At 33.3% G+C, this 9,980-nt stretch overlaps 2 protein-coding genes across 3 annotated transcripts; one reads left to right on the forward strand and one right to left on the reverse strand.

Annotated features, from left to right (window-relative positions):
* Positions 1-990, forward strand: LOC145584431 (bidirectional sugar transporter SWEET6a-like). The gene is made up of 4 exons (XM_081641271.1): positions 1-246; positions 338-499; positions 623-742; positions 841-990. Exons 1-4 carry the CDS (start codon positions 1-3, stop codon positions 988-990), a joined length of 678 nt encoding a protein of 225 aa, XP_081497397.1.
* A 1,256-nt stretch (positions 991-2,246) lies between these two features.
* Positions 2,247-9,545, reverse strand: LOC145586740 (uncharacterized). Of its 2 annotated transcripts, none has more exons than XM_081643646.1 (14): positions 9,387-9,545; positions 8,901-9,237; positions 7,447-7,538; positions 7,311-7,330; positions 6,357-6,594; positions 6,122-6,217; positions 5,921-6,036; positions 5,750-5,830; positions 4,168-4,291; positions 3,967-4,016; positions 3,438-3,528; positions 2,991-3,026; positions 2,774-2,871; positions 2,247-2,686 (listed from the first exon to the last, which is right to left on the reverse strand). In XM_081643646.1, the coding sequence occupies exons 2-14, from the start codon at positions 9,230-9,232 to the stop codon at positions 2,570-2,572; spliced, it is 1,491 nt and encodes a 496-aa protein (XP_081499772.1). In that variant the 5' UTR covers positions 9,233-9,237; positions 9,387-9,545; the 3' UTR covers positions 2,247-2,569. The 2 variants fall into 2 exon arrangements, with proteins under 2 accessions (XP_081499772.1, XP_081499773.1); XM_081643647.1 differs by having other exon boundaries at positions 8,901-9,234; positions 9,387-9,540.
* Between the last annotated feature and the right edge of the window lie 435 nt (positions 9,546-9,980).

Consider the following 9,980-nt stretch of genomic DNA (forward strand, 5'->3'; position numbering starts at 1 on the left):
ATGTATGAACGATGTATCGTATGTAACAGGCCTACAATCTGGAGGATTTTTAAGAACAAATCAGTGGAGGAATTCAAGTTTCACCCTATTATAGCTGGTATAATCAACTGTTTCATGTGGGTGTTTTACTCGATGCCATTCGTGCATCCTCACAGCATTCTTGTTACCACCGTTAACAGTGTTGGACTTGTTATGTACATTTGCTACAACATGGTATACCTGAGATATGCTAACAATCAGAAGAGGGTAAGAATTGAGGAAAATTAAATCCCCTGAATTTTAGTCATATTCTTTGTTGTGATGATGATTATAACTGGTTTATGTTGTTGCAATTCAGAAATCAATGTGTATGTACTATCTTGCGGAAGTTGTGTTTCTGGCTGCCTTGATCTGTATCACACTCCTTGCGTTCCACACTCATACGTCGAGGTCTACCTTTGTTGGGATCTTTTGTGACATCTTTGGGATCATTCTCTATGGTGCACCTCTCACTGTTATGGTATGAATTTTGCATCTGTACTTGTATTTTTTCGATTTTAGTATGTAACGTAGTTGTTAATTACGAGTTATACATGTATATCATGTACTGAATTATGAAAAATTTGTTTGTTTGGCGCAACAGTACAAGGTCATAAAAACGAAGAGTGTTGAATTCATGCCATTGACTCTTTCATTGGCTGGTTTGGCTAATGGAGTCATTTGGAGTGCGTATGCCTTCATCAGATTTGATCCCTACATTCTGGTAATCAATTATACCTCATTTCATCTAGTCATTTTCAATGTGCGTGTTACAATGCTTGTAATTAGTATCCTAATCCTATGTTTCTTTGTTGCGCCCAGATTGGCAATGGGGTTGGAGCCATACTTGCCGTAGCACAACTGATCTTGTACGCTTGCTACTATGGCTCTACACCGAAGGAGGGGAAGCCCGTGAAGGACCCGGTGAAGCCAACAGCACCACAAGTGCAGATGACTGTTTCTGCCGTCTAAAGATGATACTCAGTTTAATCTAGCTAGGTCCCTAGCCATATTAATCTGTTCTTGTGTTGGCTAGCTTGTGTGTTTTTTGCTAGCGTAGGTAGTGATTTTGGTTATAGCTTAAAAACAGTAATAGTACTCTGTGTTGTGTTTTCCGGTAGGAATTTCTTGATTACCTTAATTAATTCGAGTGTTCTTTCTTCTTAAGATTGAAGAAGAGTGAGGTTAATCATTTCATATGATAGGGTTGGAATATAAATATGATAAACAAACCTTTTATCCTTTCACCTTTGTTCTTACTTAGCTTGTTACATTATTCAATTTCTCTTTTAATTTCAGTTCTAATGACTTATAACCAAAAACGATCATTGATCGATGTATTTATTGAATTGAATAAGGGTTGCATTATCTATGCATGTAGAGAGATAATGCTAAAGGAAATTGAGTAGTTAGTTCAATTCATAGTTAGTTGTTGATACCTCTAACAAATCCAGCATAATATGTGTAAAAAAAAAGGATTTCTAATAGTTGGAAAATTTATACTTCCTCCATTCTATAACAATTTTCTTCGATTATTGTATTATTGATTTATCGAAGATGGGTGTGGTTGATATAATAATTATAGCGCAAAGGTATGAAATGTTACGAAGGATTGAGATAATATGACAATAATTACTATGCAAGTGATTATATAGAAATCACTTCATGAGATGTTCAGCATTTTTATTACCGGTATTATACTCCCTCCGTCTCTAAAAGAATGACCTTTTTTCATGTACTTTTATTACTTTCTCTCTCCATGAGCTATGAGCTATGGCGACATATCAATATTTGCTTGCTTAGAGTTTTTGGTACGGTCAATGTACAATTGTACAAGGAGTCAGGTTAGATATCAAATATGTTAGTTGCTTACTAAATTGTTTACAAATCATATGTAAATTTACCTTTATAACATACTTTTATTAGGTTTTCCATACACTTGTACTTTCCACTTAAGTTTCTTAATATCTATGAAAAATGCCCAAAAAGGTTGTTCTTTTAAGGATAGAGGGAGTAGAAATATGTTCCACATTATCCGTGTGCTATTACAAGCTTATCAAGAATGAAATAGAAATTGAATTTCATTTTTCCTTTTCTTTTTTTTTTTTTTTCTTAAGTGCGCAAATCCAAGGTATCGAGTTATCCATTCATTAATTCAATTTTACAGCTTTAAGATGTTACAGCCAACGTCAACAACTCTTGTTGGAAATAGAAATATGGACCAAATATGCTTAATAATATCGAGTTATAGATTCATTAATTCAATTATACAACTTTCAAGATGTTACAGCCAGCCTCCAACATCAGGTTGGAAATATTTATATTGACCAAATATGCTCAATAACAGCCAACCTCCTACAACCTATTTTCTTATGTACTTCGTTTTAATCAGTAAAGTTTATTCATTTACAAGATTTACATAAATAGTCAACAAAACAAAGAAAGAATCCAATCTTATGTTCTTCCCTATCTCAAGTCTCAACCCACAACTAAACTTCAGTTGGATCAAGCTTCGTCAGCAAAATACAATTTAACCATATTAAATGGTGGGTTAGCTGGATCCAAACTCTTTGTTCCACCGTTCAAGCTCCTCCCATCGGCTCTTTGATAAGCTCGGTCTAATCACAGTCATAGCATTCCGAAAGTCTTCATATCTCAAAGGTCTGACCTGTTATATCAGATAAACAAGCAAATACCTAAGAATCATTTGCTTAATAAAACAAATTAATGATGACCACATAACAAATCAAGCAACCTGATTAGCCTTGACTGTGAGTATGTTTGGACCAAGTTCTCTTATTGGCATCATGGCAGCTTCTTCACACAAGGCTTGCAGGTCACTTCCAGAGTATCCTAATAATAGACAAAACATAAAGCAACTTAAAATATAAATATTGACAAACTATACTGGCATGTAATACCCCTGAAGCCATAAAACCAGAACACGGATGAGACTCTCAAGTATAACATACCCTCTGTTTCTCTCACAAGCCTTTCTAAATCTTGGCCTGCATGGAAAAAACAGTAGATGGGTCAAAATAGTGTTTCAGTTAAGTAATGAATACAGAAGAAAAAATAAGGTCAGTACATTAATGGATTCTTAAACAATCATTAGTAAGAGTGTTCAAAAACATTATAACAGCATTTAAAATAGTCTGGAAGACCTCAAGAAAACATACAAGGTTGGATAATCAAACTAGATTCTTTTAACTAATCTAGACTTGTGCTATTTGAACTTGTAGATGGTGGGAATAAACAAGAAGCTCCTGAATGTATACAGCTAAAGTAACAACAGTTGTATAAGAACAACATACAAGTATCATGGGACAATATACTTAACGAATAATTATACATCAAAATAAAACGCAGAGAGGATAGGACTAAAAAAAATATCTTGTATGGAGTAAAATTATACTTACCAGGCAAGGAAAATGCTTGACCCTTCAATTTTTGATTAAGAATAAGCCGCCTGACATTTTGATCAGGCAATGGAATGTATATTCTCTTGACCTGGCCAAAGATTGCTATAACATGAGCATAGAAGAAACTAAGGATGTGATAGTGGTACATATAAAGAAGTCCCAACACTATGATCAGCCAAAAGAGCCCCAAATATATATACATAAGATTCTTATATACTCCGTAACTGAGTACACAGTGAACATATAAAATATGAAGTTTTTAAACAAGGAAGGCTAAGTAAATGGATCGAACAAAGTAATACTTGCATAGAGTTTTGCCTAGGTATAAGCTAATAATTGCAATCAATCCAAGCTCGGACACCAGGATAAACATCACTGAAAGATCTCTCTGTCACAGTGAGGTCAATAACGAATGTAGAGACAACATCAAGAATTTTTGACAATTCATCAAAGTGAGAAGACTTATTATATAAATTGAAACAGGTAAAATAGTTTGGGGGGCAGGGGAGTAGGTAAGAAAGAGTACCAATCTCCTCAAAACTGCATCATCGAGTTCTTGCGGTTTATTAGTTGCACCTGTATAGGAAAAGAAAAGAGAGGATGAAACAAAATAAGAAATAAGTATATGTGAAGATTATTTTATAAGAAGGCACACTATTTTGGTTTGCTCTCTCTCCATTTCTGAAAAGCAGCTTTTTTTCAACCTACTAAAGTGTAGTGAGCTCACCAATTACTATCACTAGATCATCAGGATTTGAGGTGACACCATCAAATTGAACAAGGAACTCTGACTTCAACCTTCGGCTGGCATCATGTTCATTAGCCTCTCTAGTAGACATCATGCTATCGATCTGCCAAAAGAAAAAGGCAAAACATACCCATAATCAGTAGATGCTTTAAGGAAAGAATTTAAGATAGCGATTGCAACAAAAATAAACTAATATTTACATGTTGAATGATAAAAAATTAGTATATATTACGCTGATTTAATGAAAACCTCCGTATTAAGAAAGACAGGTGCAAAATAGTTACTATATGAATTTGCATCAGATAGAATGGGTATAATAAACATATGACCTTATGAGGACCTAAATTTAGATGAAAGTTCAGAAAATAAGGGAAAATCCAAGTTTATCTGCCAGATAAAAAAAAAAACGTTTCTCAGAAACTACGATTTTTTATTAAAACGTGGGGCCCAATGCCATGCTAACTGGGATTTTTTTTGTTGATTTATTTACGAAATAGCAACTTGATACATGTTTTTTGTTTATCTACCAAATACACAGGAGCTTCCTCAGAAACTACGATTGGACATCAGAATCCTTGGAAAAAATTGACATGGAGAACATTTACTAAGTAGTAGCAAAATATTTTCCTACGAAGTATAATTTTGAATTGATAGGGGGTATAACTGTAAGGATGGCCATACAGTTTTCTATTACTATGGGCTGATAATGGGCAACATATTCCAAATAGTGAAAAGCATAATATCCATTCATTTAGAAGCAAAGTCTCTGATCTTACCAGCCACTAACCAAAATAAATTAATAGCAGCAGAATTTCAAAATTATATCGATAACATTCATAAATGAAGAAAAATAATATAATCACTAGTAAATGTACTATTGTTATACAAGGTTTTTCAAAGCGTATTGGCTACATAGAAAGGGGAAGTTTCACAGTCTTTTAAAGTGAGAGCCTGAGAGGTACACAAGGGCATAAATTTGCAATAATACTCCATATGATGAACTCATTCATAGATAAACAAAGGCTTGCACTGTAACCAAAAAGTTATAACTTTCGGTAAACAAGAAAACAAAGATATCAGACTGCTCCACATTCATGGCAATGACTTATCATAAAAAAAAAAAAAAAATAGCCAGACATTTCCAGGTCATCTAACTTGTTTCAAGATTAAACTCACAGGCCCACTTCTTTATCTTTAATTCATCATGGCACAATAAGACCTTTCAAGATTAAACTTACCATTTCATGAATACCACTCACACAAAAAATAAAGATGTTCCTTAAACTCAACTAGCTTGCCCTGGTTAGAATTTTGGTGATGCAAAACATGGTGAACCACAAATTCCAAAGGCGGGCAAACAATTATCTGGGTTGAGTAACATCTTAATGTTTTCTATTGAATGACTTATGGTATTATTTGGGGTTCTAACATGCAAATGATAAAACATGTATATATCACGTGCACCCAGACACAACATACTACATTACAGAACAGTTGTTCACATAGTTTTTGAAGAATTTGACCATCTAGATCAGTTTTGGGATTCAGAACAGAAACATACCTCATCCATAAAAATTACAGAAGGCTGCCTCGAGATAGCAACCATGAAGAGGGTCCGGACAAGCTTTTCACCTTCACCAACCTATCACGACCGTAGCACAGGAATTGATCATGACATGCAGGCTATAGAAAAACAAGAATATACCAACTCACTCAAGGCTAGAACACCCACCCACTTAGATGTTAAGGTAGACGCAGACACATTAAAAAATGTTGCATTACACTCCGAAGCAACTGCTTTAGCAAGCATTGTTTTCCCATTGCCGGGTGGACCAAAAAGAAGCAGACCTAGAAGCAGAAAATACTCAAAATTACCACAAAAGTAATTAGGCATAATTATCACATCTCATATTAGCAGTCTAGCGCACTATACCTCGGGGGGGCCTCCTAAGGCCAGTAAATAAGTCTTTTCTTTTGGTGGGCAGGATAACCATTTCAAACAAAGTTTGCTTTGCCTTATCAAGACCAGCTGAGAAAAAAGGTTTTCAATGATAATTGAGCACATAGTACAGATTATAAAACAAGGTCAAATAACAAAACTTTCAATGATGATTAAACAAAGCACAAAGCAGGTTTAATACTTGCAACTAAGAACCCACTCGTCTTACCTACATCTTCCCATTTGACAGAAGGACTTTTATCCACAACTACTGTGTTTATCATCTCAATTAATTTTGCATCATAACCACCAGTATCTTGGTTTGATTTAGATGCTCCAGATTTATCCGTTCGATCTCTAGCTAGTGAACTGCTTTTTGTAACAATTGATGGCCTCTGTGGAACAGTTTTTATTAAAGTTGATGGTTTTGAGAAGCCCTTAGAAGCTTGTGGATGTGAAGAAGTAATCTGAAAGGTGGATTGAAAACTTTCTCAAAAAATTTAATTTATTAGCATGATATATAAAAACAACAGACCTAATTGGAAGTGGGCAAGAGGATATACACCAACATGATATACACTCTTTGTTGACATTTCACATATATTAACAAGTACACATGATGAATGTAGGGAATCAACCAATAATATTTTAGTAGAGTGCAGAGAAAATTGATTGATTAATAAACACTTATTAGCCAAAGAAGACAACAAGCAGGGACAAACTAAAATAGAGAGGTGGACTATATCTTCACGACATGCCTTACTCTGGAAAATAAACATATGTTCTAAAATTGGACTCTAAATGTCTTGCTTACGAGTCTCCCTGCCACAACCAAACTGATTTATGAAGTTGTAGTATCCAAATTCTAGATTTTGCATTAGTCACAATTTCCACACTCAGGTTGTTTGTGCGCAGATACCAGATAAATAATTAAGAAAAATGCAACATCACATCATTTTAGACGCATTGAAGGCTGTTAAAACCACCAATCACTTCTCCAGAAGCAAAGTAACTTAGTCCCACACCAAACAGCAGATACAAGGTAATAGAGGAGTGAGGGAAGCAAATCAGTTGATCAAACGAAGCATAGACCCATACGATGCAAAAGTTTCAAGACAACGAATATATAATGAAATAATCAACTTGCAAATTGCATAAACCCATTACATAGACAAAGACATACCTTGCCGGTGGTTTTGGTACCTGAAAAGCAAAAGAAGGAAAAAAGATAAGAACTAAAATCGTTACTTTGCAAGGATCAAACATATTATGAAAATTCTACAAAAGTGAATTGAACAGAGCATACACATATTCCGAACCTATTCTTGCACTCAAGATTTGTAATCTCTCAGAAACGTGTCCCTGCCACTTCGATATCTTCTGATGGTAGGAATTAACTTTCTGTTGTTCACTACAGCAAATTGAAGAATTAGTCAAATTTAGTTTCCTAAGGCAAATCACATAACAAAACAAACCCTCAAACAGTTCAAAAGTACAAGATTTTTGATGCACACTTAAAAATTGTTACACTGAGCTTCTATAATCTTTTGAATGTGGATGTTAACCAGGAAAGAGTTACAGTAAGATCTTATGTAGTCAAATCCTTCGCCGATTTAAAGAGTTGTACCACTTTTTTCATAACAACAACTTTTAAACGATGCCCATAACACATTGGCGGATGTATTTGGCTTCCAAGGGGAGCACTTGCATCCCCATTTTGCAAAAATTTAAAGAAATTCATGGCTAATGTATAATATGTAATTTGTATTCTAATAGTTTTTGCTCTCCCATTTTCATAACTTGGTCTTCTAAAAGACAACCAAACAATAAAAATACAATATTAATATTTAGGCCCTGTTATTTTCAATTTTCATCTTATATTTGCTGAACTTAGATTATTCTTATTGAACTAAAATTAACACAACCTTCGTCATTTTTTCAAAAATCAACATTTTATAGTAAATATTTTATCCATATAAAATGAATTATATGATATATTATCTCTGTTTTATTGCAATGTTTGAACTTTTGACACTATTTACATAGCCTTTTGTAACCACAAATTGTGATTTATACACAAAGAAAATAGAATATAGTCATTTGACTTTTTTTTAGATTCGTATTAATACAAAAGGAACGGATGAAATAAGAACTAACAAGTATAAACATTGCACATTATTTAAACATTAATAATATCAATCAACATCTAATTTTGACAAGAATATTTTATTTTTTTTAAGTATAGATTTAAAAAAAAAAAATTGCACCCCCATTTTGAGATTTCTAGATCCGCCACTGCCATAACAAAAAAATTCTAACCATAATTACAGAGTACAGCCTCATTAAACTACAAAATTTAATCAACTTTATGCAGTAATATTTCAGATTCTGTAGCTAAATTGGTTTTCTTCGTTTGATAGATATTACTGTAGTAGCCAACTCATTGATCATGCATTCCAAACAAAACATACAAGCACATGAGGAAATCTACACACTGAGAAGAAGAATGAAGTACAGTCACACAGGCACACATTCTCTATCCGGACATATTTTTGACATCCTTGAAATCTCTCATAAAATTCAATGTGATATCATAAATTGCAATCTAAGTAGGGGATCATAAAATTCAGTTACATTAATCATTCAAATTCAATACATAAACTTGTTCCGCACATTCCAAAATAGTATATTGCCAGAAAAACCAGTAAAGAACAGCATGATCAAACACAAAAACTGCATACAGCCAAGTAAAGATAATCAATTTCCCTACTACCTCGACGAAATAAACGACGGAGGCCGTGTGGAAGCACCTTCAGCAAGTATACGCTGAGCATTTCTATAGTGCAAAATTGCATCATCAACTAAACCCCATTCTTCAGCTCTAACAGCCTTATCAATCTCTCCCGTCGCCAAATCAAAGTAGCCTTTCAATTTACCAGCAGTTCTCTCATTCGAAACCTTACTCCCATCTACACCTACTTCCATTGTTTCCCCCGTTCGGTTAATTGAAGAATTAGGGTTTCCGTTACAGTTCGAATCATACAAAGGATCAGAATTTGAGAATACCGAATTCAACGAATCGATTAATCCTTTCCAGAAGCTCATATCTGCTAATTACAGCAAGTTCAATGCAAAATTAGGGTTTTTTGAATCAAAATTGTGGATTGTAAATGCGAAATTTGTGAAAAAAAATAAATAAACAAAATTAAAGTGGAAAATAAAAATTATGCGATTAAGAGAGATTGAGAGAAGTGCTTACCAACTGGAGATGGAGATTGTTGCAGAAGTTCATCGTAAGGAAGAAGAAGAAGAATAAGAGTAAAGAGAGAAATAAAAATGGCGGATTTGATGATGGGAATATTTTAATGCAGAAGAAAGGTCAATCAAAATTAAACAGTGATTATTGCAGAAAATGAAGCAAAAGGAAATATACGCGATCCTAGAATATTTATTCGTACTCCGTATTATGGTTGGAGTATTTCTTCATTTGCCCATTTAAAAGCATAATGCGTATTATACCCTTTTTAAAAAAAAAATTAAATAAAATATGAAAAATACTATAAGAAGTTAAAAATAAAATAAATAAATAAATAATATTAAATACACTGATTGTGCATAATTTTGTTATCAATTTTTAAATTAATACAAAATTAAAAAAGATCTTAAAATGCTTGTTTATAATCCTAAAGATAACATATACGGTACTATTATCCGTAATTTGTAACATCTTAAAAATAATTTAGAAAAAAAAAATCAAATTATTTATACATGATTTAAATTTTTTTGTATCGATATTTGAAATTAATTTAGAATAAATCAAATGATTTATAATGGATTGGAATATTTTTATTTT

The sequence above is a fragment of the Chenopodium album genome, chromosome 16 (genome assembly GCF_948465745.1).
Source record: "Chenopodium album chromosome 16, dcCheAlbu1.1, whole genome shotgun sequence".
NCBI classification, from domain to species: domain Eukaryota; kingdom Viridiplantae; phylum Streptophyta; class Magnoliopsida; order Caryophyllales; family Amaranthaceae; genus Chenopodium; species Chenopodium album.

Coding starts and splice junctions, on each gene's coding strand:
- LOC145584431 (XM_081641271.1), top strand. CDS start 1: ATGTATGAACGATGTATCGTATGTAACAGGCCTACAATCTGGAGGATT. Junction 500..622: donor GTGCACCTCTCACTGTTATG/GTATGAATTTTG, acceptor TTGGCGCAACAG/TACAAGGTCATAAAAACGAA. Junction 743..840: donor GATTTGATCCCTACATTCTG/GTAATCAATTAT, acceptor TGTTGCGCCCAG/ATTGGCAATGGGGTTGGAGC.
- LOC145586740 (XM_081643646.1), bottom strand. CDS start 9,232: ATGAGCTTCTGGAAAGGATTAATCGATTCGTTGAATTCGGTATTCTCA. Junction 4,292..5,749: donor CTGTAATTTTTATGGATGAG/GTATGTTTCTGT, acceptor TTCTTTTGGCAG/ATCGATAGCATGATGTCTAC. Junction 4,017..4,167: donor TGATCTAGTGATAGTAATTG/GTGAGCTCACTA, acceptor TTTCCTATACAG/GTGCAACTAATAAACCGCAA.